The 27,367-nt window shown below is 47.5% G+C and overlaps 2 protein-coding genes across 12 annotated transcripts in view; one reads left to right on the top strand and one right to left on the bottom strand.

Annotated features, from left to right (window-relative positions):
• The window catches only part of RBMS2 (RNA binding motif single stranded interacting protein 2), a 103,377-nt gene extending 81,456 nt beyond the window's left edge, over window positions 1-21,921 (top strand). Inside the window, exon 14 of one of the 2 annotated variants that reach the window (XM_086400561.1) lies at window positions 21,673-21,921. The gene's annotated coding sequence lies outside the window, so the exon portion shown is untranslated. Of the gene's footprint in view, window positions 1-8,696; window positions 9,813-21,672 lie in introns of those variants that run through there. The other variant, XM_086400562.1, reaches the window with a different exon arrangement.
• Window positions 1-27,367, bottom strand: part of BAZ2A (bromodomain adjacent to zinc finger domain 2A) — a 35,047-nt gene that overhangs the window by 2,838 nt on the left and 4,842 nt on the right. For 2 of the 10 annotated variants that reach the window (XM_086400493.1, XM_086400495.1), the window contains exons 2-29: window positions 27,200-27,283; window positions 16,148-16,285; window positions 13,962-14,555; window positions 12,911-13,096; window positions 12,213-12,431; window positions 11,318-11,767; window positions 11,112-11,172; window positions 9,744-9,852; window positions 9,472-9,573; window positions 9,096-9,306; window positions 7,717-7,817; window positions 7,364-7,429; window positions 6,950-7,183; window positions 6,560-6,814; window positions 5,416-5,630; window positions 5,053-5,127; window positions 4,682-4,862; window positions 4,523-4,582; window positions 4,181-4,325; window positions 2,998-3,650; window positions 2,614-2,836; window positions 2,356-2,511; window positions 2,092-2,243; window positions 1,615-1,904; window positions 1,387-1,519; window positions 1,135-1,281; window positions 284-510; window positions 26-169 (exon numbers count right to left, since the gene is read on the bottom strand). In XM_086400493.1, coding sequence (XP_086256619.1) covers window positions 26-169; window positions 284-510; window positions 1,135-1,281; window positions 1,387-1,519; window positions 1,615-1,904; window positions 2,092-2,243; window positions 2,356-2,511; window positions 2,614-2,836; window positions 2,998-3,650; window positions 4,181-4,325; window positions 4,523-4,582; window positions 4,682-4,862; window positions 5,053-5,127; window positions 5,416-5,630; window positions 6,560-6,814; window positions 6,950-7,183; window positions 7,364-7,429; window positions 7,717-7,817; window positions 9,096-9,306; window positions 9,472-9,573; window positions 9,744-9,852; window positions 11,112-11,172; window positions 11,318-11,767; window positions 12,213-12,431; window positions 12,911-13,096; window positions 13,962-14,555; window positions 16,148-16,283 — 5,525 coding nt within the window. In that variant the 5' untranslated portion in view covers window positions 16,284-16,285; window positions 27,200-27,283. Of the gene's footprint in view, window positions 1-25; window positions 170-283; window positions 511-1,134; window positions 1,282-1,386; window positions 1,520-1,614; window positions 1,905-2,091; window positions 2,244-2,355; window positions 2,512-2,613; window positions 2,837-2,997; window positions 3,651-4,180; window positions 4,326-4,522; window positions 4,583-4,681; window positions 4,863-5,052; window positions 5,128-5,415; window positions 5,631-6,559; window positions 6,815-6,949; window positions 7,184-7,363; window positions 7,430-7,716; window positions 7,818-9,095; window positions 9,307-9,471; window positions 9,574-9,743; window positions 9,875-11,111; window positions 11,173-11,317; window positions 11,768-12,212; window positions 12,432-12,910; window positions 13,097-13,723; window positions 13,865-13,961; window positions 14,556-16,147; window positions 16,286-20,564; window positions 20,995-26,571; window positions 26,830-27,199; window positions 27,284-27,367 lie in introns of those variants that run through there. The other 8 variants (XM_086400497.1, XM_086400502.1, XM_086400494.1 and 5 more) reach the window with 8 other exon arrangements.

Below are 27,367 nucleotides of genomic sequence, written 5' to 3'. Positions count from 1 at the left end.
AGGAGAGTCAATGACGTCTACTTACCCTCCCCGGAGCAGTCGCTCCCGCATGGTGGAAAAATCCATAGGGTTTTTGATGATCCGCCGGTACCCACTCACCAATCGTGGGTTCACAGGCTCCAGGAAAGGCCAAGCTGCATCATGGGACTCCATCTCCATCAAGATAATCCTATTATGAAACAGACAGTGATGATACATTCTCAGGAAGCAAACCACGGACCCCTCCTAGCCCTCTCCTCTGGAAAACGTAGAGCTGGTTGTCCCCAGAATTCACTCAACTCACTCGCAGAACGTGAGATCACTGTGATGGTTCCGCATGGAGACGCGCCGCCGCTTCGAGGGGGACAGCCCTTCCTCTGAGTACCGGGGCACTGCTGGGCTCTCTCGGCCCCTTGGTAGCAGCCGGCGGCGGCGGTTGTCACCCTCTGGGAAGGTCAGCACATAACCGCTTTTCCGCTTCTGGCCTCGTTTTGGGAAACCAGATTTCTGAGTCAATTCTCCTTCTACCTGCTGAGGATAAGAAAAAGGTGAAATCAGCCACAGCTGGAAATACATACTCTGCTTGCTCTCTACTTTATCACAATCCCTACTTGTCTGGGGGCCTCCCAAGTGGCACAAGTGGTAAAGAACTCACCTGCCAATGCAGGAGACGTGGGTTTGATCTCTGGGTCAGGAAGATGCCCTGGAGGAGGGCATGGCAACCCACTCCAGTATTCTTGCCTGGAGAATCCCATGGACAGAGGAGCCTGGCAGGCTATAGTCCACAGGATTGCAAAGAGTTGGACACGACTAAAGTGACTTAACATAGTACTACTTGTCTGAGTGTGATTGAGGTTTCAAAATACTTTCATGCGTAAGTCAGTCTGTGAATTTATTACTCACCGTTTTGGGTTATGTGAAAAAGCAAAGTATAATCACTCCCATTTTACAAGGAAAACAAGTAAGGTGGTAAAATTTAAGTGACTTGTGCAAAAAAGGACTGGAACCCAGGTCTCCTAGCACGTCATCTGGAACCTTTTCCCAGGAGAGATGGAAGGCATGGGAAGAATGATATTTTTAAGACTGGTGGTAAATGGGATGAGAAAGAAAACCTCTGACTTGCTCGGGAGTGGACTGAGAGAGCAGAAGACGTACCTGGGCCAGACAGACAGCACAGAACCAGTCTCCTTCTGGGACAGCCTCCATCTTGGGCCGAAGGCAGTAAATATGGCAGCCACGGTCACACCCATCACAAAGTAGAAGAAACTCATCGTTGTCACCCTTCCGGCAGACTAGACAGGTCTGGACCAGGGTTGTAAGGAGTCAGGGTGAGCCCTCAAGCCTCCCTGCCTGCCACTCACCCCACTCATCCCAGCTGCCATCTCTTCAGCTCCCCAGGCTTCTCACCACTTTGTTGACAGACTTCTCCCAGGCAATGGACCTCTCCAGCTGGCCCAGGCACAAGCAGACTTGGGCTGCGCTCCGGCATCGCTCTAGCGTTTGGCGCCAGGCCCGAACTCGAGGGGTGATCTCGTATGATCTGATTGGAGAAAGTGGTGATTTGGGGATGAGCAGCAGGATTTATTAAATTGATTCCTTCTCCCCAAGACCAAGAACTGGAGGGTGGGCACTCACATCTCTGTAGGCGTACACTGTGGGGCACTACTGGGCGTGCTGAGCAGGGCCTTCTCCAGCACAACCTCATGAGCTGGCCACAGGGGCTCCCGCAGGTACCGCCGCTCCACATTCTGCTCCAGGGCAGCAAGTCGCATCACTGCCAGGTCCAGGGGGTTGGTAGTTTTACGCTGGGGTGCCAGACCTTCCTTGCCTCGACCCCGCCAGGTGATATCCTCCTGGGAATCAGCTAGGTGCTCACAGTAGGCCAAGTCTTCACGAGTAGAGTCTGGGCTGGGACATGTCCAGCCCTGCAGGTGGGAGAGAGAAATAAAACTCATTATAAAAGAAGGACATTAAGCACAGAAAAAGATATGACCCATTTAGGGTCATGGGAGGTCACTTTGCAAAATGGGAACCCTAGGTTTTTCCTAACAGGGTATAAGAGATTAACACCCTCTCCTCAACAACCCCCTACCCAGTGCCAGCCCAGGGTACCCGAATCTGCAGATCAGACAGGATCACCCGCTGTTCCAGCTCCTCCACCCACTGAAGGACAGCCAGGTCTGTCTCATATGTCTTCTCTTTGGGGGTCCAGCTCACGATCCCTTCTTCAAAGGCAGGTAGCTGACTGGGCTCAAAGATGGGGTCTGAGAAGACAGAAGGCAGAGGGAAAAGCCCATCAGACTGTTCACCATCCACAGCAGCAGCTCAAAATTGACCTGGGCTCTTCAGCTCAGGCTGGTTAAGTATTTATTTTACCTGTTGAGGGCCGTAGGCAGACTTCCTGTAAGAAGTCCCTGTGCTTGTTTAGGTGTTTGTGAAGTGCTTTCTCTCGGATGCCTCGGGGGTGCAGGGCCTTGAGCGTGGCATCCAATGTCTCAGGATCTCGGATCCACCACCAGCCAGAGCGCATCTCTGTGAACAGTTTGTGTAATGTGGGCAACGGGAACTACGTGGTCCGCATCTGATGCCACTCCTACCTGTACTCTCGTTCCATCCCACCCCAGGGTCACTCACCAGGTGGGACAGGCTGGGCTGTCAGCTGGGTTAGATAGCGCTGCTCCATCTGTTTGAAGAACTTACTGGGAGGTCTCCCTCTTCGTTTTGGCTGTCCTTGCCCTGTGGGGCTCTGTGGTGTTTCTCCAGGATCTCCTGCTCGCCTTTTATGAGCCATGCCCAGCAAAGGAGTAGAAGAGAATGGCCCTGGAGAATAGGCGTTGGCAGCACTGGCTCTACTCACCTATGAATGAGATGAAACATAAGGTGATGAGGGTGTTTTCATGTTGACAGGATCCCAGTGGCCTCATCCCTTCCCCACAACCATGGCAACAGCCCACAGCCAGGCAATCTAGCCTGTGGCCAGATGAATATAAGTGCATACCACTAATTCTGGCTACTTACTGGCTTGGAAGAAGCAGGTAGCTGAGGGGAAAGAGTGGGCTGGTCCTCAGAAACTGCAGGGGGTGGTGTAGGGGCAGCATTGCAGGGCATCTGGGCTGAGAAATTAAACCAGGGAGCTTGAGAATCAGGGCTGGCTTCTGTCTCGTCAGGTTCTGGCTCCTCTGGGGCATGTGATGGGGCTGGGTCCAGTTTTCCGGGACTGCTATCAGGCGTGAGGACTGAGCTGCTCAGCAGGGAGCCATGGTTCTGAGTCTGGCTCAGCCAAGACAGGAAGGCTGACTGGCTGAGGTCATGCTGGCTCTGACCCAGAGACAATGGGGAGCCTTCTGGCTCCAGGAACCCATTATGAGTGTGAGGATGGGACTGAAGCTGGGGCTGGGCATGAGCCTGAAGCTGAGGATGGGACTGAGTCTCAGGCTGAAGCTGGGTCTGAGGCTCTTCTGAACCTTGACCCTTGGAATGAGATTTCAAGTGCCTAGGCTGCATAGAGCCAGGCTTAGTTTTCCGAGGTCGGCCTCGGGCCCGGGCAGGAGAACTGGCAGAGGTGCTGGAGCCAGCTAACTCCCTCTTCAGAGAGAAGGAGGCTGGGCTGGTTGTTGAATGGGTTTCCACTTTTAAGGAGTCAGTTTCCTGTTTTATCACATCCTCAGGAACTGTAAAGCAAAGGGAAGAGCATAAGACACACTGATACATAATGGGAAAGAAAGAGGGTGTACAAACACAGGACATATACTTTCTTTTTCTCTTGGACTTAATCCCCCACTTTTTGAGATTGCACTGGAAAATTCTTATATGGCAACCAGCATAGTATCTGCAAAAGAAAAACTATGTTCCCAAGTAATTATCATCAGCATAAACATAAGCTAACATTTATTGAGAACCAGCTATGTTACACGTTATTCTAAGTTATTATTCTATTAAGTTACTTTAATCCCCTCAATAGCCCTATGACATATACATTCTATTATTAATTCCATCTCACAAATGAAAACTGAAGCATATCGCTGGTAAATGGCAGAGCAGAAGGTAGGCAGTCTTACTCCAGAGCATACTGTGCTCTTAACCACAGTATGCTAAACTGACTGTCATACAATCAAAAAAGCCCAAGATGCTAGGTAGAGAAAAAGGAATTGCTTAACTTTTGTGAGCTGGGTCTCAACCCAGGGTCCTACGACACACCTACCTAAGCTTCCCTCTGTTCCTTCCACAAAGATACCAGTCAAGTAGGGCAACACCCAGTAGCGGCGTCTGTAGCGGTCCTGACCCAAGGAGACTGCTCGAAGCATCTGGGATGAGTGAAGCAGCTTTTTTCGAAAGAAGAGCTGACGCTGGGTAGGCAGTGGAAAAGGAAGATGAATGAAAAACACACTTCCAGGGTGACACTGGTGACTTCGTCCAGTATATGGGAGAAGGGCATGGCTCTCAGCTTCCCTATAAAATTGATACCATCTAGGCCTAACTCATAAGGTAACCAATTCCCACCCAGCCCCTATCTCCAGCTCCTGGGAGGCTAGAAGCACAGTACCTTGCTCAGTTTTTCTATCTGGCGCTCTAGCTCTGGGATGCTAGATGCTGTGATATCAACCTGGAGAAGAAACGAGACACCGAGAAAAAGGGAATCATCAGATTCAAGAGAAAGAAAGAATGTTTTCCACCTCCCACTTTCCTTGGTCTGGGCTAGTACCTCTCCATCCCTTCGACCCCTACGGCCATGGACAGCAGCTGCAGTCTCTTCCTCTTCCTCCTCTTCCATGCCACTGGTCTCCTCCATGATCCGAGAACTGCGCCTCCGCCCCAGGCCTTCCTCTGGCCCCTGTAGCTCTACCTCAGGTCGCCCCGTTCGCTTGGCCAAAGCAGTTTTCAATCTTGACACACACAGTTTAAGGGAAACTGTGGTGAGGAACACGATACCGCCACAAAAGGATCACCTTTAATCTAAGCCATCCTGGGCCCTGGACTGGTCTCAACCCCAGGAGAGGGGCTAAGGACACCAAGTTCCAAACACAAGTCCTGGGCATGCTTCACCCTGTCCCCTTCTCTCTGTCCTGTCCTTACCTCCGCAGCCTGCCTTCAACAATCCACTTGTTTTTCCTGTAGCTGGACATACTCTCTAGAGTCTTGTCAATCTCACTGCAGGGAAACAGGGAATAGTATTTTGAGGGAGAAGTGGCAACACACACACAAAAGAAGGGAGGTTCAAGGGTAAAAGGAGTTTCATCCTAGAACCTAGACTGGATGAATGGCAGAGTAAGGCTCGGACTCGCCAGGGAAGGAAAATCAGATTCAGTCCCAGGTCATCCCAGCATGCCCAGAGCATGGCAGTACACACACATCACCCAGGATTTCTAGATGGCTAAACCCTCCCTTATCCCAGTCTGACCAAGGCACATAATAACCATCCCCACCCCAGCCCCTCACTTGATGATGAGGGTGGAGCCATTGAGCTCATGCACAAGGAAGGCCAGAACAGCAGCCTTCTGTTGGGGTGGCTGGGCTTGAAAAGGCTGGGTGCGCAGGCTGTCACAGAGGGCTGGCTCCACTCCATATGCCATGAGGAAGCAGCGCAGGATCTCAGACACATTGTCTCTTGTTAGTGGGATCTCGGACACCTTCTCCCCCAAGATCTTTAAGGACTGTTTGGAGGAGAACATAATAGGAGTTAAGAGAGAAAGAGGAGCAACTCAAGTCAATCTGGAATAGGAAAGTAGGAGAGAACTATAGAGTTAAGATAGAAAAAGGAAAGTTGCTAGGGTAAGATGAGAGAAGAAAAAGGACAGGTACAAAAGAAAAGAAGTATATTAAAGGAAAATGAATAAAATAAAGCAGAGGGAGGTCAGAAAGAAAAACAAAAAATAGAGGAAAACAAAAATAGGAAGAAACTACAGATCTTCCTCCACTTGTCCCTAGAGAGAATAATGGAGAATCAGGACCTAAAATCATAAAGCAATGAGAAATAACCTAAGAAAAAAGGCAGTAAATTACCAGGCATAGCATGTAGTATGCATATCTTCCTCAATTTATGATGGGATCATGTCCCAAAAAATCCATCATAAACTGAAAATATTGTGAAAATGCATTTAATACACCTAATCTACAGAACATGACCGCTTAGCCAACCCTACTTTAAACATGCTCAGAACATTTAAATTAGCCTAGAGGAAGGCAAAATCATCATTTAACACAAATCCACTTAATAAAATGCTGAATATCTCACACAATCTACTGCATACTGTATTGAAAGTGAGGAACAGAATGGCTGCAAAAGTGACATGCATGGCTGACTCGCTGCCCAGCACCTTGAGAGTGTACTATTGCATTTCTCCAGTCCAGGAAAAGATCAAAATCAAAACCTTAAGTACCTCTACTGAAGGCCTATCACTCTTGAACCACTGTAGAGTTGAAAAATTGTAAGTCAAACCACTCTTATTTGGGGACCATTTGTGTATCTCCCTTTACTTGTCCTGATCACTTTGGAAGGGGCTTTCATGTGCTCAACTCAAAAGAGAAAGCCAAACTGAGAAAAGCACGGATCCGAAGCCCCTGACCCCAGGAAGGGCCTCACCTGACAATAGGAGGGCAGGCCAGGGTCACAGAGAGCTGCTCTCAGGAGTCGCACCAGGAGATCCTGCACCTCGCCCAAGCTGTCGCCTTGACACAGGAGCCCCTCCTGCAGGACCCCCAGACTAGGGACATCTTTGGCAGGGTCAAAGCCCAGCACCTTGCCGAAGCTGTGCAGGAACTCCACAATGGTCAAGCAGTCTGAGAAGGCCCCACTAGGCAGGATCAGACCAGGGATGCGTGAGAAGTCAGGCAGCGGCTGTAGGGATAAAAGTGGTAGGTGTTCTGTCAAACACATGGGAAGGCAACAGTCTGGGTATCTAGGAGGCTCCTCCTGTAACAGAAGTGTCTTCATGGGCGGCCCCTCCAGGACCTGCTGTTCTCCCCTCACTACCTGGTGGTCAGTCAGACACATGTCCTCTGTGGGCTTCTTCATCTCCTCCAAGATCATCTGCTGCCTCTGCCGCTCCTCCAAGCGCCTCTGTGTGGCCAGCACTTTATCTGCTTTACCCGTTGGCTTGGTCTTGGCCACCTCCTCCTTTTCCTTCATTTTTACCTTCTCCTTCTTCTCCCTCTTGACTTTTTCCTTCAGTTTTTCCTGCTTTGTTTTTACCTTCTCCTTCTCAGCCTACCCACCCAAGAGAGAGAGGAATCAAGAGTGCCATGAAGATTCAAATCACCACCCTTCCCTGGTCCCCTCCTCCCCACCTTATACCCAGAAACATGACTATAAAACATGACCAACTCACATGTCTTGCAAAATCAGTTTGGTGACTTCAAAGTTATGCCTGTGCATATAAGTACCTACCTTGGATTTCTTCTTGGCTTCCTTCTGCTTTAAGCTCTTGGTCTCTTGTTTCCTCTTGTTTTTGGCCTGTAAACAATAAAGGAAGTCATTTCTTCTCAAACTCTGAAAGCATCACTGCTTGGGCTAGGATTCAAAAACAAACAAGGAAACAAACAAGGATGCTGGGGAGAAGAGCTGAGACATGGGATGAGAGGCTGGCAATGGATCAATTCTTTCACCCTGGAGATGTCCACATTATTTTTGAACAAGCCAAATTCTCTAAATGGCAGGTGGCAGGCGTGGGAGATAGAAAAGAAGACAGAGCAGCTGTAGGAGAAGTGAACCTGCTGTGGAATCTTGCTGATGTCCCTCACCTGCCCTTGGTTAGTAGTCTGACACTCTCCCCGCTGCACCTTCTGCTTTATCTTCTTCTTGATTTTACACATCTTTGCTTTATCCTCCTCATTCAGTGTTTCTGTGAGAGCAAAAAGAAAAATGAAGAGTGAGGCAGGCAGACCAATCTCCAGCATCCAGACCAGCACACGCCGGTCACAAAGCTGGCCTCCAAACAGCTCCCTGAAGAAACTAGATGCCTGTCTTTTTTTTTTAAAGTATACATAAAACGCTGGGAGAAAAAAATGTACAAGAGGAACCTCCTGTGGAGGTAACACAAATGGCATCTTGTGCCCAGAAGCACCAGCCTCTGGAATTTAGATGGCTTTAGAAAGGGTCCTGGAGGCCAGAACAGCAAAGTAGCCTCAGAGACTGTCCCTCCCCCAGGCTGCCTGACAGGCTGATTTTAGAACTAAGCAAGGAAACAGAAAAACTGCCAGAGAAAGCAGGTGGTCTTGAGTTGGAAGCACCAATTAAGGAAAAATGTGACAGAAAGGAAGGGACCAGATAATGGACACTTTAGTAGAATCCTATCAAATCTGACACAGTTATTGCCTATGTTCAGCTCCTATGTCTTGCTCCATTAAGATATCTGAATTTCTTCTCCTTTGGAAGACTATATTGAGATGTGATTCTGCAGACAACAGTGTTTTAGAACTGATGTTTTTGATACGATAGTACCTATCCTATTCTGGCATAGAAATACTACCACTACTACATCTGTGCAGCAACCCTCTAAGTTTAGATACTATCTGCAGATGAACCACTATGAGGCTTTACTTGCTCCAGGTCATACAGTCAGAATCTGGCAGAGCTGGAATTCTGAATAAGAGATACTTGATTCCAAATTCTTTCACATTCTTCATACTATATAAGGTAAGTGCAATATTTACTGAAAAATTATAGACATTTCCTACCTATCCATCCCACTAAAGCAGTACCAATTATCTTTTGGATTCAGATATGAATTCTGAACCTCTATGATGGTGGCAAATGAATGTTTACACAAGACAAGCAAGACCAGTAAGATAAGTAAGAAGCTAAAAGATGGTAAGAAAGGACATGAAAAACCTTCTCCTCTCATAATTATTCCTGGGACACCACCCCCACCTCCCCGCACAAGACTCCACTAAAGAGAAACTCAAGAAAGGAACTGGTTGTTTTAAAAAAAAAAAAAAAAAAAACACCACAAAAGTGCTAGGACCCTGATGCTGCTTTCCAGAGAGGGGAAGGTAATTCAGATTCATTCCATCCAGATGTCAGTCACACTCCTGGGAAACCCAGGCATTAACCAATTCATCAACATTTCAGATACCTCAGAGATTGAGAAGAATTCCCAAGTTAAGAAACATCACGGTACCTTGGGCCTCCAGTTTCTTTAGGAGGCGGGTGTCTGTCTTATTCAACAGCTCAGTGATTTTGACCTTGGGTGGCCGACCTCGGCCCCGTTTCACCTTGGGGACTTCCTTGGTCTTGGCCTTCTCAGTGTTTCGAGGTCGGCCCCGTTTCCCAGTAATTGCCTGAATCCTGGATGGGATCTCCTCTGCTGAGAGCTGTACCCACTGCAAGCCCTGAGGTAAGAAGGAAGACATTGTTACAATTGAAGTTCATGCAAGCCACCAGAACCTCTGAACCACTGGATGCCTGAGAATCTCCAAATCCCAGGAGGAAGCTGCAGCTTGTACACCAACCCCTCCTCATATTTAAAAAAGTGTATTTAACCCTTGGGTGTGCACCTCTGGTGTGTCTCTCTCTTCAAAGAAATCACCAACAGGCATACGGGGACTGAAGCTGAAGTGCTCCCGACGGACATTGTGTACCACGTTGCGGCTCAGGTACTACAAGGAGGAGGTAAAGTGGCGTCAGTGAAGTTACAGTCCTACCATGCCCTCTGGCCAGCAATAACACAAGCAGAACAAGCCTCAGAGCAGACAATGCCAGACTGTTGCCACTGGGCCCAAAAAAGGAGTCTGTGCTTTCCTACAAGAGTCCACGAAAGCTCCATTACCTTGATCACTTCCGGGAACTGTTTCATCCTCTTCCCACAAGGGCCGTAATACCAGGTCTCCCCCTGCCATCGGTGACTGCCCTTCTTGATGCGCACCTCTCTCCGCCATCTGCCAGAGAAACACACGGGCCCTGCCGCCAGGTCACACCCCTACCCACTCTTAAGCCACCCAGAAGCCAACCCCACTAAGCAGATAGCCCTCCCCACACCTATCTCACTGGAACTGCATGTAGATGCAGAGGCACAAGACTTCCCTGGTGGCTCAGACGGTAAAGTGTCTGCCTACAGTGCAGGAGACCCAGGTTCAATCCCTGGGTCAAGAAGATCCTCTGGAGAAGGAAATGGCACCCCACTCCAGTACTCTTGCCTGGAAAATCCCATGGATGGAGGAGCCTGGTAGGCTGCAGTCCATGGGGTGGCAAAGAGTCAGACACAACTGAGTGACTTCACTTTCACTTTTTCTGAGACACAAGCTTGGCCAGAAGGCAGGCCTGAGCCTCAAGCCCCTCAGTGCCTCAGGGGAAAGCAACACACCACACTGCACAAGCCCAGGAAGACCTCCACCCGTCCCCTTCCAAAGTCAGCCAGAGGAGCAGCCAGAAACCCCCTCCCTAATGCCATTCAGGACAAATTACTGGGCTTCCAGCAGAGACCTAAGAGAATAAAGGCAGAAATGACAGAGGGTAGGGAGGCAAGCAGAAGAACACACTCACTGCCGACTCCATGAAATGACTCCGTAGAGGCCAGGGTTTAGTAAGGAACTCTGTGTTCTGAGCAACAGATTATTCTAAGACTAAGCCTTATCTTTCTCTCAAAACTTAAAGCAGAACTCAGACTTGGTGACCACAAGTAGCCTAGAGGGGTGGGGGTGGGGAAGATCAGGAAGGCAGTTATTCCTACAAAGCCCTTGGTGTTAGCTAGCTTGTTCATTCTGGTCACATACTGTTCCTGCCCTTAGAGTGCATTAAAAAAAAAAAAAAAATCCTGATTCATGGGGATGAAGCCACTCCCCATTCACTGCTATTCCTTCTCCAAACATATAGGACAAATTAACTCATTTGGACACCTGAACCCCAGACCCACCAGCTGAATTTGGAAAAGATAACAGCACTAGCCCCTCGAGGAAAAAACTAAGTGGCCACAAAATGAGGAAAGAATGGGTGAGGGAAGGAAGACCGCGACAAAGGAAGAAAGCAAGCCTAAGAATCTCATGCCCAGAAACATTATCATTGCAGATAACTATCCTTTAACCTATTCTTGTCTAGTCCATTCCTCCCCCATCTCAGATGAGAGTTCCCTTCCCTTCTTCCTAGAATTATTCATTAAATGTGTCAAAGGTCAACACATGTAACAAATTAGAGCATTTACCCATGTTGGAGGGGAAGACGAACTTCTTCTGGGGTAGCAATACGTCTCCTCAGGACATCACCTGGGGGAGGAAGACAGGGATACCCAAGTTAAGAGGTCAAGCAAAATACTGAAACAACAGGTCAGTGAGAAGGAGCTAAATGCTAAATGAGACAGATACATTTCCCTGGAACCAGTCAGGGGTGGAACAGAATCTAGAGACTCACCGCTACCAGAGGGAGGGACTCCTTCTACAGTGGTGTCTTCCAGGTCAGCAGTTGTTTCAGGGACGCTGCTGATATCCTTGTCTGCTGGGGAGACTGTCGGAAAGACAGCTGCCGGGGAAGCTGCAGGGGAGGCTTTTGGGGAGGTCACTGGGGAGGCTGTCAAGGAGACTTCGGAGGAGACTGGTGGGAGGGCTGCTGAGGAGGCTGGAGAGACCTCTGGGAAGGCTGCTGGGGAGATGGCTGGGGAAATTTCTGGAGAGGCTGCTGGAGACACTGGCAGGGAGACTGCTGAGGAGGCTGTTGGTGAGACTGCTGGCGAGGTTGCTGGATGTAGCTGAATAGTGGATGACTGGTCAGGGGCTGGCTGGGTCAGAGGTGGGAAGTCTGAAGCCTGAGTCTCCATTTCTTCCTGTTCTGCATCACTACCATTATTCAGGTCAAAGCTATTATCTAGAATACAAAGGGACAGGATGGATAAAGGAAAAATGACCCTATAAAATAAGAGAATCTACTCAGACAAACCTGGACTAAGTTAAGCAAGGTTACTTCAAGGGCTTTCCCCTAGGATAGGAAAAAGAGAAGCAGCCTTTGGCTGTCCTCCCCTATCATTCATGAAGGTTAAAGGGCAAAACTGCTGCTGCTCTCACTGTGTGAATACCTTTCACCTGGAGCCAATAAAGGCCTCTGGGTTCCTTTCTCCTGCAAACTCCAAGTCTTACCCCACAAGTTCTTTTGGGCACAGAGAAGAAGTCAGAATGCCTTTTTTCAGTCCCACCATACACCATCCCATGACCCCTTAGCTCCCAGCAAAGTGTTCTCATAGATCTCCCAGCCCTAAGGCCTGTACTTTCACCTTTTCCTAGGTCAAGGACTTTGTCTAGCTTTTCTCACTCACCTTGCAGAACAGACTCCCCGAGGACAGGTGGAGAGGTGGGGCTGGCAAAAATAGAGGCTGAAGTTTGACTGTCATCTGCCAGGAGACTGAAGGCAGTGGCATTATTGAGGGAAGGGCAATCAAGGGCAGATATTACAGGGCTGTCCTCCAGAGGCAGCTTGTCCTCTGCACCCATCAGCTCCGTGTCATCTATACCGTAGAGTCCTCCACTCACTGGCTCTTTAAGGGTAGAAAATCAGCAAGTGAGATTTAAGAAATATTAGTGTGAAAATATCCAATTCTAGTTCCTACAGGGTGAAGGTTCTTTCTAGTATTAGGGAAGGAAAGGCAATGGTTCTATTAACCCATAGACCAACACCAAATTCTAGTATCTATCATAAAACAGTGTGGTAAAAGGTAATGTTTTCTTTCCAGTTAGTGAGAACCCAAATAGCCCAACTGTGTTGTAAGAAGTCCCTATCCAGGGCTCCTGGCCAAAAGGAACACTGGGAGAGAACGTGGGAAATGATCCAATTCAGCTCAGAGTGCAATTGGCACAGTCAGGCCAGTGGCATGAAACTGTGATCTGCCAGGATCATCTGGGGGCCCCAGGGGCCCAAATTCCCAAATACTTTCCCTGGCTTACTATCTCTTCTAGGTGGTATAAGTCAGTTACCCTCTGCATGGATACGTTGAAGGGAGTCAATCTCCAAGCCTACCCGGTGCCAGAGTGTTGAAGGGCTCAAGAGAGACTTCACTGAGGATTGGAGTGTCTTCCAGTTGATCAGGAAGATGTGAAGGATCATCTAAGCAGCTCACTGTGGGATCAGGGACCAAGACTGAGACCTCCTGGTGTAATGATTCCACAGAAGGGACGGAGCCGTTGTAGCCACACATCTTTAGTTCTAGGATACCCCAGGAGAAGGCAAAAGTCAAAGTCAGTGCCTTCAACGGGTTCAGTCAGCTATAGTAGGCAATCTTTGCTAGAGGGACAGATGATCATTCTTTCAACATTTATGGGTGCCAGTTCTATGTTGGGTACCGAAAATACCAAGAACTTTGATTAAACAAAGATGTGTAAGATCTTACAGCAGATAAAAAGGGAAAAGAAGAGTGGGGTCTGAGACAAGAACCCATCATGTTTTCAGCTATTTTCCCCCATTCAGTGGGAACAGGTGTTAGAGAAAACATCCTGTGACTTTACAGGGTGGTCATCCCTTGTACTTGGAATCAATAGCAAATTATATTCTGAGGGAAAAGATGAGAGGGACTGCACATGCACCAATGCTAAGAACAACAAAAAAGAAAGGAGACTGAGTAGACAAGAATGGTATGCTCTGCCTATTCCTTCCCTCCTTCATGTGCCAATCACTACTTAGGGCTCAGCCCACTTTAGCAGCCAGTCTGGCTCTGCCACAGTCAAATCAAATTGGCCTCTTTGCCTCTTGCTGATGCTCCAACCCCTTCCTATATCTTAGAAGAAGCCTTTCTTGATGCAGGGTGTCTGTTGGGGCTGTTTCGGGCTCGCCCACCTGCCCTCTCCAGGCCAGCAGCTCTGCATGAGCTTGAAATAATTTGCACTCCCACTCTCGAGCTGGTGCTGCTGCCACAAAAACACCAGCCACTTGGCTCTGCTAATCACCAACATGCAAATCAGCCTCCACTGCAGAGAGCTGGAAAGACAAGTTTTCCTCACCTCAAAAAGCCACTGCCCCCGACAGCCCCATTTTCCCTCTCCCAACCCAGCTCATGGACCCACATGAGTTATACCTGGCTGCTCTTCTTCCAGCTCCAGGCTGCCTACTAAGCCAGCACCATTCTCTGTCACGACGGAAGTAAGTTCCTTTTCTGCTGCCTCATCAGGATGGATACCGCTGCCTACCTCCTGGGAGGGTGCAAAGGTCTGGATGCTGGATCCCAACATAGGAGAAGTCTGTGGGGAGGTGAAAAAACTAGGGGGTCCATTGGGCATCACCTCAAAATTCTGGTCGGGAAAGGAATCATAGAGTTCCTGTGAATCGAAGTTAAGCCCCATGGGACTCTGGGTACCGTTGGCCCAGAACTCTTGGCTCCCAGCCCGAAGGTTAGTGTTGTGACTTGGGGATGAAGGTTGCCGGCTGCCCCCAAGGATGCCGTTGAGTGGGTACTGTCCCCCCGAGAACTGGGAGAGAAGGGGTGGGTCCTTGAGGTTGCTGCCAGGATTGGCAGATGGGTACTGTGAGTAGTTCCAGAGACAGTCGTAGGCCACGTTGGGGTGATGGAGGTGTGAGGTGCTGGAGGAGTGGGGAGCAGAGTTCAAAATCCCTGAAGTAGTAGTGTGAGATACAGTAGATAAGCCATTAACATTCACATCCCCATTCAAACCTGGCAGAGAAGGAGGGAAAAGGGTCAGTTTCAGATATGTATGCAAGTAACAATACCAATTCTTCTAAAGGAACAGCACTGACTAGAAAAAGTAAAGGTGAAGGGGTGGGGGATTCCCCCTCTACTATATTTACAGTTTTTTGGTCTCCAGGGAACACCAAACCCAGATGCTCCTGGATGTAAGCTTAGCAACTGCGGCTGAGGCTGCTGAGTAGGGGGTTGGGGAACTCTCCCGGCCTACTACAGAAACGACCAGCAGGGAGATGGCTGCTGCTGACGCTCAGGGCTTTTTAATTTTTTTTTCTTTTCTAAATGAAACTGTTTGCAGAATCCCTACAGTGACTTGCATTCTTCCCCACCCTCATTCCCTGGAGGAATTCTTCCCTTGGAGTGGCATGACTGAATTCTCCATTTCCCTTCCCCCGCCCCCCTGCCTTTCCCAGTGCCTGTTTGGCCCCACGGTGGCACCAGAAGGGACAGCCTCCACCTCACTGGCACATGCAGATCCAGCACTTTGTGCTGGGCTAAGAATAGAATCTGCAGTCACCACAGCAGCAAGATCCCAGCTCAGAAGAGACTGGACTTGGCCCCTCCCCATAGGCACTGTACCCCACAGGGTAATAGGCACCGAGGGGAATCTCTGCATGACCAGTACTGCAGACTTCAGCTTTCAACACCCATGGCAGCCTCTGGACTGGAGGGCAACCGAATAAAAGAAACCAAAATACTAAGGAAGCTTCAGGGGAGGTGGGGGAGTTTCTATCTGCAACCCTCTGGTTGAAGAGAGGAGGGAGTGGTGGTTAAGCATAAGCCTGGGGCAGTATTTTTCTGCTGCAAGGAAGCAGGGACGCATTTGAGCTCCCCCTGCTTCCAAGCATAAAGTACCTGACTGAAACCAAGGCAAGAGTAGAGAGGTACTTGGCAGAGCCACTGCTGAGAGCAACTGATAAGCCAAATCCAGGGAAAGACCTGATCCTGGCAGCAGCACTTCCGTCTGGAATTACAGATGTTTCTCTCTGGGGAAGTAGGTAAACTTAAAACTCCCCCTGTCCCTCTCTTCTATCCACAAGGACAGGAAGTGATACAGGCACTTCAAGCATCCGCCCTCTTCTCCGCTGCACAAACTAAAAAGCAAACACATCCCAACCCTCACCCAACCCCTCTACCTCCAGTCCTAGGGGCGGCTACTCCAACCTCTAAAAACAGTTTCTCAGAGGACTGGCCCTTTATCTCTTTCTCACGGGTGCAACCTGGTTATCAGAAGCAGTAGCCACCTCACCACTTTGGGGCAGTAGCCAGGGAACAGGGCTAACAGAAGAACAAGCTAATAAGAAAAGGCCAGTATATTCTTCTAATCTCTTCCAACCTTAAAACTAACAGTGTTTCTTCCAAAACCCCCTAGAACTTGCTCTAAGAAGCTTGATTTCTCTCCAGCAGCTGGAGTTCTGAGGATTCACTTCCTCCCTTCCTACCTGACATAAAAGAGAGCTGTTGTGAAATAGCCAACCCAGAGGCGAGCCCACTGATCCCATCAATCTACTATAAAGAAATGAAGCCCACTCCCTCCCAGGCCACATGGCCCTCACACTCACTTTTCCCTTGCTGGGGGAAGTTCATGGGAGACCCGTTAGTGTAGAGCCCCTCCCCTGAGGAAGGAGAGGGTTTCAGTCCTGAGGCAGCAGGTGCAGGGGGAAGGCCAGTAAAGTTAAAATGGTCGTTTGCCTCCATTTCTGTAGGAGGGGAGAGAAAGGGGAAAAAAATACTAGCGGTTAAACAAGGTTATGTCACCTGAAATATTCTAGAAGTAATGCCCCCACCCTTCCATCTACTTTACTTACCCTTCTCCTATATAAGTACTGGACAGGGCAGAGTGGTGGGGAGAAAAGGGGTTGAAGAAAAAGAGAAGAGGAAGAGGAAATATACTCCTAATCTAGACTTCCCTGGTGGCTCAGATGGTAAAGCGTCTGTCTACAATGCGGGAGACCCGGGTTTGATTTCTGGGTTAGAAAGATCCCTTGGAGAAGGAAATTGCAATCCACTCGAGTACTATTGCCTGGAAAATCCCATGGACAGAGGAGCCTGGTTGGCTACAGTCCATCGGGTCGCAAAGAGTTGGACACGACTGAGTGACTTCACGTTCACGTTCAATCTGGGCAATGACCCTATAGAAAGCATTTTTTAAAAAATCAGCCTGGTAGAGATACAAAGAGTTAGGGAGAAAAACCAAAATAGCTGCCTGGAGGAGTCTTTCCCCAGTATAAGCTCCACCCTTTTAACCCCCAGCCCAGGCTACCCCTCTGTGTTAAGATATTAGCCCTCAATCAAACATTCTCCATCCTTTTTTCTCCCCCTCAATTAAGGTCAGAGTCCCATTCTCAAGGTCTACAGAAGGTTCCCAAAGCCATCTTTTGACAGGAAAGCATGGACATGTTGGCAGAAAATGTATATTTAATACATATCATGTTTTATTATTATAGTTGAGTTAATTTTCATGTTATCCTATCTATAGCCTCAGACATCAGAAGACAGTATAGTTACCTGAGTAAAGGAATTTGAAAAGCACACATTTCAGGAAAGCTGATCATAATGGCAAAATTCAAATCATCAAGTAACACTTCTACTCCTTTTTCATGGGAAATCCTACGCTCTCAAGAACATAGCTCTGAAAAGTGTCAGAGCTGGAAAACTAAAGAACAGTATTTTGTTATGACTACTTCCCCATGTTTTGGTTTTGTGGCTTAAATGTAAAGGGTCACTGAGAGAACTGCTAGGTACTTAAACTGTAAAATGCAGTGGCTCATTGGGGAGAAATATGGTTAAAAAGTTCTTTACCCTCTACTGAATATGAGGTGATATACTAGTAGGAATGCTGATTAGAATAAATTTATCTTTAGCGCTTCCCTGGTGGCTCAGTGGTAAGGAACCCGCCTGTCACTGTAGGAGACATGGGTTCGATCCCGGGTCCAGGAAGAACTCACATGCCACACAGCAACTAAGCTCATGCGCCACAACTATTGAGCCTGTGCTCTGGAGCCAGGGAGCCAAAATTACTGAAACCCATGAACCCTAGAGCCCGTGCACCAAAATGAGAAGCCCGCACACTGCAACTACAGAGTAGCCCCCTCTGTACAAAACTACAGAAAAGCCCTTGAAGCAACAAAGACCCAGCATAGCCAAAAATAAATAAATAAATAAATAAAATTATTTTGAGGAACTTTAGTGGTTAAGAATCTGCCTGCCAATGCAGGGGACATGGGTTTGGCCCCTGGTCTAGGAAGAACCCACATGCAGTGGAGCAACTTGGCCCGTGCCCCATAACTACTGAGCGTGACCGCCCCAGAGTCTGTGCTCCACAAGAGAAGCCACCGCATGAGAAGCCCACACACTACAACAAGGACTAGCCACCGCTCACTGCAACTGAACAAAGTCAGTGTGTGGCAACTAAGACCCAGTATAGCCGAAAATAAATAGATCTTCATAAAAATTAAACAAACAATTTTTTTTTAAAGAGTAAATTTACCTTTGATAGAGCAAAGAGAAAAAGGAAGAAAGATAGGAAACAGAAGCTAGGATTATTGGCAAAGTCTGACACATCAATCAGATTCTTAGGATATACTAGCACATACTAATTTGACCTGTGAGAGACATGATCTGTTGTGATACAGAAAAAGCAACTCCTCTGGTTACTACATTTTGAAAAAGGACAGAAGAATTCAGGTAGAAAGATTTATCAAGCTCCCAAGATGAAATAATAAGCAGACCTAGGTTATGTGTGTTTTTTAATATATAATTTTATTTATTTATGGCTGTGCTGGGTCTTCATTGGTGCGAGAAGGCTTTCCCTAGTTGCGGAGAGTGGGGGCTACTCTTTGTTGCAGGCCCTAGAGCACGCAGATTTCAACACTTGTGGCATACGGGCTTAGTTGCTCTGCAGCATGTGCAATCTTCCTGGACCAGGATTGAACCCATGTCCTCTGCACAGGCAGATGGAATCTTATCCACTGTGCCACCTGGGAAGTCCTAGGTTACAGTTTTTGTTTTGTTTTTATTCGGTTGTGCATGTGGGATCTAGGTCCCTGACTAGGGGTCAAATCTGGGAGCACAGAGTCTTAACCACTGGACCACCAGGGATGTCCCCTAGGTGAGGTTTTTTTTTTTAATAACTTCTTAAAAAAATAAAATAAAATAACCAGAAGTAAAGCTTTTTAAAGAATGAATAAATTAGTTAAGAATATATAAGACCACTGCCCAAGGTTTGTAAGAACCATATTCTTGAACATGCTAGATAATACAAATCGGCCACCATTAGGTGAACCTAAGAACCTGAGCATGAAACAAAAACCCAGTATAGCATATGGTATGATAGCTATAAGATTTTCCATGCTTAATACTGTAATTGTCTCCACCTTCATCAATTTTAACTAGAATTTGAAAAATAAAAGCCAATGTATTTTGTCAATTTAAGGAACGAAAAGTTTTTAGGATAAACTTATTTTCCATACAGGATTTCCTATCTTCATTCTAAAATAAGCAGCAGATCCAAACTTGCTAGGCATCAATGAAGAAACTGGGTCTCTACAGAGAAGACCTCAGGGCCCTCCAAGATTTCCCTATAGTTAAAGGCCACTCCTTAGCACTAACAGTCTGATAAATAAGCATTGTGAGAATAGTGATCCTTCCAAAATGAAAGACATTAAGGAAGAAAAGTTCATCCTCTATCTCCTAGGTTGCATGCATGCTCAGTCACTAAGTCATGTCCAACTCTTTGGGACCCCATGGATTGTCGATCCCGTAGACTATAGCGCACCAGGCTCCTCTGTTCATCAGGGGATTTCCCAGGCAGAAATACTGGAGTAGATTACCATTTCCTTCTCCAGGGATTTTCCCAGGGATCAAACCCACATCTCCTGCATTGGCAGGCAGGTTCTGAGCCACCTGGGAAAGCGTACATCACAGGGAATTCCCTGCTGGTCTAGTGGTTAGGACTCGGTACTTTCACTACTGGGGCCTGGGTTCAATCCCTGGTCGGGGAACTAAGATCCCTCCAGCCAGGTAGTACAGCCAAAATAATAATAAACAAAGCTATAAACAAACTTACATCACAGAGAGGATATTCAGTAATTCATTATACAAGTCTAGAAATGCTATGCTTGATAATCAGATGACAGCCAATCTCATCTGATCCCCACCTCTCCACTCCTCCAGTTTTATGCACAGCCACATATCTGCTGGGGTGTGTGAGACACACATCTTCTCTCCTATATCTGCTGGACTATATTCTCCCACTCAATGATAGGCCACAGTTAGTTGTCCTTTTTCTGTTTGAATCCATGAGGAAACTAGTGACTTTTTCATCTCTGCTAGTCTGGGACAGTATACCATTTCCTGTGTCACAAATTATATACTAATAAGCATAAACGGGGAGAAAGAAATGCCAACCCACTCCAGTATTCTTGCCTAGAGAATCCTGTGGACAGAGGAACCTAGTGGGCTGCTGTCCATAGGGTCGCACAAAGTGGAACATGACTGAAGTGACTTAGCATGAATGCATGCATTGGAGAAGGAAATGGCAACCCACTCCAGTATTCTTGCCTGGAGAATCCCAGGGACAGAGGAGCCTGGTGGGCTGCCGTCTATAGGGTCGCACAGAGTTGGACACTACTGAAGCGACTTAGCAGCAGCAGCAAGCATAAATGGATGGCTTACAGAAATCAGATAAGTAAAAGGAATGAGAAGTTATCTAGTGCCTGAGGTCTATTTCCCCAGCAGCCTCTACTGAGGGGTCACCAGTACCACAATCACTTCATTTATAAGAAACTTCCTAGAAAGAAACATAAAATACTCTGTGCTGTGCAGTGAGATCAGTGGAACAACAGTGGGCTTTAGGTACTAATTCCAGCTCTACTACCACTAGCTGTGTGACCTTGACAAGTTACTTTAAAACCATTACTATTTTACTACTATGAGAGATATTACAAAAGCAGGGATGATCCTGCCAGCCAGACTCACTGTATACTTTTGTGGTTCAGCGCGCAATCGTGTCCAACTCTTTGCAACCCCATGGACTGCAGCATGCCAGGCTTCCCTGTCCTTCACTATCTCCCAATTTGTTCAAATTCATGTCCATTGAGTCAGTGACGCCATCCAACCATCTCATCCTCTGTCACCTGCTTCTCCTCCTGCCTTCAATCTTTCCCAGCATCAGGGTCTTTTCCAATGAGTTGGCTCTTTGCATCAGGTGGCCAAAGTTTTGGAGCTTCAGCCTCAGCATCAGTCCTTCCAATGAATATTCAGAGTTGATTTCCTTTAGGATTGACTGGTTTGATCTCTGCTATCCAAAGGACTCTCAAGAGTCTTCTCCAGTACCACAACTCGAAAGCATCAATTCTTCGCTGCTCAGCCTTCTTTACGGTCCAACTCTCACATCCGTACACAACTACTGGAAAAACCAGAGCTTTGACTATATGGGCCTTTGTGTCAGCAAAGTGATGTCTCTGCTTTTTAATATGCTGTCTAGGTTTGTCATAGCTTTTCTTCCAAGGAGCAAGCGCCTTTTAATTTCAGATGTCACTTAAATATGGCACCACAGTACAGGAATGCAAAGAAAATGTGGGCAGGTACTCTCAGCAATAAAATCAGAGGTATTTTATTTTAACCTTTCTACCCAAGATGATTTTCACGATGAGGCCTGAAGGTAAATCATGTCTTCCCATCTAGAGCTAATGAGAACAGTAAAGCAAAGGAGAGTGTCTCCCTTTGAACTAACAGGATTTTGGCCAAATAAAAAAAGGAAATCAGTTAGTGCCCAACTCCCAGAATAGTAGACATCTCTCCTGACCAGGAAGTACAATCAGGCCAGCACCCAGCCCAGTCCCAGTACTATGTAAATGGATCTCTTAAGAGCCTTTAAGCTTCATTTATAAGAGTTAAAGGAGGGACACTGCCCCTTAAGCTTGAGGCAGTAAAGCTCTTGCCACATGGCCAAACAGCCTGCTCTTTCTCTCAGTTGCAACTGAAGAGGTACTACTCTGTGGACCTGTGACACGGCTTTAACAGAAAAAGGCTGACAATGCACAAAGTATTGAAATAAACATTGCAAATTTCAACACTGTTGCAGGTGCCCTGACCAACACCAACACTCAGACCTCTGAGGCTACCTACCCCCAAACAAGACACATCAACACCACCCAGCTGGACCCTTGAGCAATGCCTGCAGCTTTTTGCTTCATTCTTCCCATACAGAATGCTAAAATTCCAGAGAGATTTCTAATATGGGGGCCTAGGAAGAGATTTCAAACACCTGTCTTTACTAAACGGTGAATGTAAATCTTGCAGTATAGTAAATAAATCATATGACTACATTTTAGATTTGTAATGGTGCATGTTATGATATTTCTGAACACTGAATATCTCTGGATTCACCCACCATACTCTAATACAGTGGTTCCCAACCAGGGGACATTTAGTTATGGAGAAAGGTATATGCTATTGGTATCTAAGAAATCGACATTGGGGATGCTCCTAATGATCATGTAATACACAAGACAACCCACCACAACAAAGGATTATTTGGCTCTTGCTCAAGGTTGAAAAACTCTGCTCTAATACAAAAGCAGCCTCATTTCCCATTCCTATCCTATTCTCTGGGGAAGATCCAAAAGTTCTCACTATTCCCAATGCCTGATGCTGCAAACAAGGATGACTTGCCTTTCAAATCTAAAAACCCCTTCCCTGGCTAGGCTGTCTTCCTCCACCAATAGAGTTCCAAGTGTCAAGCCACAAAATCAACATGCCTTCTTCTCCTGTCAGGATAGTCCATTTTGACAGCACTGGTAACTGACTTCCCTTGGAATGCTGACTCAGACTATAGCCATACTGACTGAGGATCATTCTCTTATAATGTCCTTTCCTTAACCTCCCTTTTCTAGTCAGGACAGCGAGGCAGAAGGAAGATGAAAGAAGGAAGGTTATTATACTAAGGAAAGCTATTCAAAGACAACTGCCATGTCCAAGCTGCACAGAACACAAAGATGATTGTTCTCTGTTCTTATTTCTTCTATACCATGTAGGGTCTAGGGGGCCCAGGTGGCGCAGTGGTAAAGAATCCACCTGCCAGTTCAAGAGTTCGTCATGGGTTCAATCTCTGGGTTGGGAAGATCCCCTGGAGTAGGAAATGGCAACCCACTCCAGTATTGCATGGAAAACCCCATGAACTTCGAGAGCCCGGCAGGCTACAGTCCACGGGGTCACAAAGAATCAGACAAGACTGACGACTGAGCACACATGTAGGTTCTACAGCATCAACCAGGTATTAGTTCTACCATTATATCTCCAGCACTTAATTTAGTGCTGAGTACATAAAAAAATGAAAGGAAATATTTGTTGAAACTGTAGATTAAGCAAATGAACGAATAAACCTATCTTTTCGTGTTACTATCAATTTACTCATCCAATATAGAATAGGTTTTTTGCTCCTACCATTCTCAGAGAATAGTAGGAACACAAAAAATTCAGTTTCATTGTTCATAGAGGTAACTCTTCTAGAGGGAAGAAAGGCCCCAAATCTTGACATATTTTAGACAGATGTCTCATGCAGAAAATAAGGCCTAGAAACAGGGAAGAATGATTTAACTGAACACTCAAGGTATATAGCAGGTTTTAAAATCTTTGGTGACTGAATAAAGGAACCACATACCAACAATCTAGGCTAGGTTTCTGCCACTGCTTTGGTCACTTCACCAGAGAACTGGAAATGCCTTTAAAATTGCAGGACATTAAAAGCCACACTCCAGAGGCTGTAACAAGGTTATTTCCCTTTCAAGCTCTGTTTCTCCATTTCAGCTCTAACAGTCAGACTTCACCCCTTTCTTCAAAAAACAAACAAACAAACAAAAAAACACCTGAGCTGAGAAGGCAGGGTAAAGATCCCGTTTAGTGAAGCAGGTTTTATAAATTTATAATTTTATAGATCAGAATTATGAAAAACAACAAGATGGTGAAAAATGGTCCCTCTGACCCATGTGCAACAATGCTGAGAAAGTATAATCTTGAGCTATGAGGTATATGAGAACATTCATATCCTAAGAAACAAATCCAGAAGATTACTTGCCCCACAAAATCCTCAAGAGTTTTATAAGTCACTCTATGTCATAGGAAATAAAATTTCTGACATTACTGCCTTACTGTACACATCTCACACAAGACTGAGCAGCATACCAGTTATTGGAATAACTTCCACATTATTTTAACTATTTTATTATTTTAGTAAAAGAATATAGCAGACCTCTTCAGAGGTGAGAAGAAAGGTCAACAGGAGCAAGACACAGTAACCCTAACAAGCTTTGCTTCTCCCTTGGCAACACCCAATTCCAGAACCACAAGACTGCAAGATGAGCCTCGCAGGGCATTCTAGATTTCTGACTGACTCTGAGGTCGGCCCACATAGTTCTCTCTACATCTCAAATTTTCTCCTCTACAGAGAGGCTTAAAAAAAAAAAAACCAACAAAGTCAATATTCAGAAATCCACTTCTGAGAGAAAAATACATCCATTTTACAAAAAGGACATGAAAGCTTTACTTCATTCAGTTTTCTGATCAATCACATCGAATGAAGCCACAGCTATCTCAAAAATCAACTTCTCTTAAAGAGTCCAAAGAAACAGGAGTAGTCTTTCTCCTTCCTTTATTGTTTTAATTTCCAACAGGGAAAACCAATTTACTGTTCTGTCAGGCCCGAATCTAGGTAAACAAAGGTTGAAGAAAGGGGAACTTAAAAATCAGTGTCAAGTCAAGCCAGTCAGAAAGCAACTCAAAGGAGCCAACCAGTCAAGCAGAGGGGCAAAAAAAAGGACAATGACACTGAACTTGTTTTTACTGTTTCCAGAATATCAACTCCAAAAGCCCAGTAAAAAGAGCAATGCTGCTATCCTAACAGTGATGATGCCGCTGTCACATCATCATATATGTCTACCAGGTCCTATCCTGGACCTTTAATATAAGAATCTACAATTCAGGTGGAAAATACTGAAAAGATTATTTAAATGTTAGGCTTAAGCCATCTTCAGGGTAGTTCAAATGATCTCAATACTTCCATCTCTCAAAATATAAATAAAATCCTGTGGCCAACTCACCTCAAACCAAATCCAGGGTCTAACTAAGTGCCTGGGGGCATAGTACAGAGTCCATCACTGTCCGCTGCAATAAAAATCTCCTGGGATTATCAGGTGGGAGAAAAAGAAAATCTTCGCACAGACACATGACTTTGCATAGAACAGGGGAAAAGGTTACCGCTCTCCATGAATGGTAATAAGAGAGAATGTCTTTTATGAACTGAGGCGTAAGTCATATGATAACTAACTCTCCTAATGAGTTGTTTCTGCAGAAGGTAAACCATCCCTGATGTTAACTAGCAGGCTTCCAACAGGGACTTATTCTTAGGCTAGAATCACCACTGAGGAACAAGCCCACCACCCTCACTCTGCAAATCAGTCCTACCCCAACACATAAATCCCACTCAATTAAATCTTCCCCCTTCCCTCCTCTTCTTCCACATCTCAGAATTAACTTCTTCACAAGCTCACTTGCTCAAGTGGTCTGCAATACAGCAACTGTCATATGTAAGAATATATTTAATATTCATATACACATCTCCAAAAGCCACTCTCATGCCACAAAAGATCCCAAGTCTTCCTGGCTGCTCTTTACACTCAGGGAATTTGCATCACTTGTACTGAAAGTGTAGCCCTGCTGGTGAATGAGTGAGTTTGATTTTCTATGACCTCTAGCTCAGGAGAAAAAAATCCACACAAGGAGACAGAGATGCTTTGGAGGGGGGATTGGGATCAGTGAGGCAACCGCAGTGACTACTTTCAGTTGACAAATTAAGTTTACTAAAAAGGAAAAAAAAAAAAAGTCGAAAGAAAGGACTCTCAGACCACATGGTTGGCAGGATCCAAGCTTGCCTGAAGGCCTCAGAAATTGAAACCAAATCTGATTAAAATGGACATTTCAAAACAACAAGAGACGCAGCAGCAAACGCACAGCTGCCATTTCCCGGCCACTTCCTGCGGGAGGCTTGGGGGAGGGGCTGTTTGTGTACAGATGGAGGTGGAAGCTATCCCCCCGCATCGCCCCCCGAAGGATGCAAATCTCTCACTCCAACAAATCCTACAAAGGATGACTGCTGATGGCACTGCCTTCCCCTGAAAACTGGGGACCTCAGGAAAGAAAGGGATGATGCGGGATCATCTTTTCTGCCACGGAAATGGGGATCCCCTTAGAGAGGGATCCCGCTTGTTAAGGGTTCCCTCTTTATTCTTCCCTCCGGCCCCTAAGCCCAGCTCAAATCCGGACGCCTCAGCACCGGCCCTACCAACCCCCATCCTTGGAGTGGGGGATTCTCCCTGGACTCGAGGGCCCCAAGCCAAGCACAGCTTCACTCCAGCAGGGCTCGCTCCTGCTCGCCAAGCTCAAGAGAACGTGCACCCACCCCTCCATTCCGCCAAGGAGACACCCTGAGACCCCTGGAAAGCCCTTTAACCTCCACTCACCGTTGCCAAAACGCCCCAACCCCCACAAACGGAGTGTGTAACCCGTCCAGGGAACCCCCTCACCTACCCTTCGCACTCGGGTAATCCCCACCCCTTCTGAAGAGGTGGAGCCCCTCCCGGGGATTCCACCCTGAGTCCCCCACAGGAGTCATCTCCACCAGCCAGGAGGCTTCTCCGCCTCCTCCTCGCAGCCTCCGCCGTCGCCGGGAGCCTCCACAGCTCCTCTCGCTCCCGCCCCCGCCGCCCCATCCCGGGTCTACATCAGGCCGGCCAGCCCCCTTTTCCTTCCAGCCCCCTGGGCGGAAAGACCCCCGCCCAGGGCTGGGTCCTAACTAGAAAGTCGGCGTCTCTCCCCACGACTTCCCCGCAAGGCTGTAGGCGGTTCCAGAGCCTCCGTTCCCTGAGGGAAACCTGGGATGAAAGCGGGGCTCCCTCCCCTCAGGCCCCCAGCCACATTCCCAACAGACCTGAGGCGGCGGCGTCCAGCCAGGCTCGGGGCTTGTCTCTCCCCGGGGGACTGGCGGTTCACATGGCCGCGCTCCGGGCGCCAGGAGGGGAGGGGAACGCGGGGGAGGGGGTCTGGGGTCCGGGAAGGGGGAGGGGGACGCGGCTCAACCGCGGGGCCCGAGCGGAGCCAACATGGCCGGCGGGGGAGGAGTGAGCCGAAGCCGGAGGGGGCGGGGAAGCTGCGGTCGCAAGAGAGCCGCCTTTCGCCGCCGGGTCCTAGCGCCGGGCATCCCGGCTCCCTGACCCGGATCTGGGTCCTAGCGCCGCGGCGTCACCCTAGCTTACCGGTAAGCTACCTCTGCACTGTTTCATTGTGGGCGGTAGTCCCGCATCACGTTGAGCATACTGAAAGGCGTGCCCTGAACCCAAGGTTAACCTCAAAGACTACACCAAATTTCTAGGACCAAGACATGTGCCAGTCCCCTAAGGGGGGGCGGGGCGGGAGACAGGAGAGGGAGATCATTTCGGGGGCAGCTATTTCCCATGATAAGTAGTGGAAAAGTGGAAGTGCAGAAGCGGAAAGGTTAGAAAAAATGCAATCCTGGTAAAGAGGTGGAAGAAGGCAAGCTCCATCTGCTGCCCACTCACCTGCCCCGTGGATGGCAGCCCGGTCCTGCCTGTATCACCAATTTCCCGGCGACATCAGCAGGACCCTGAGGGTCAGGAAGATTCCTGTGGGTAAGAAAAAGAACCTTGAGACGAGAAAGGGAAGGCCAGAGTCTAGCCTAAATCTGGTCAGAGGGACAGGGGAGTAAC

This window comes from Bos grunniens, chromosome 5 (genome assembly GCF_055505025.1).
Source record: "Bos grunniens cultivar Pamir isolate PY7600 chromosome 5, Bosgru_T2T1.0, whole genome shotgun sequence".
In the NCBI taxonomy this organism is placed as follows: Eukaryota; Metazoa; Chordata; class Mammalia; order Artiodactyla; family Bovidae; genus Bos; species Bos grunniens.
Note: the sequence above shows the minus strand (reverse complement) of the source record. Positions and strands in the feature narration are given on the sequence as shown.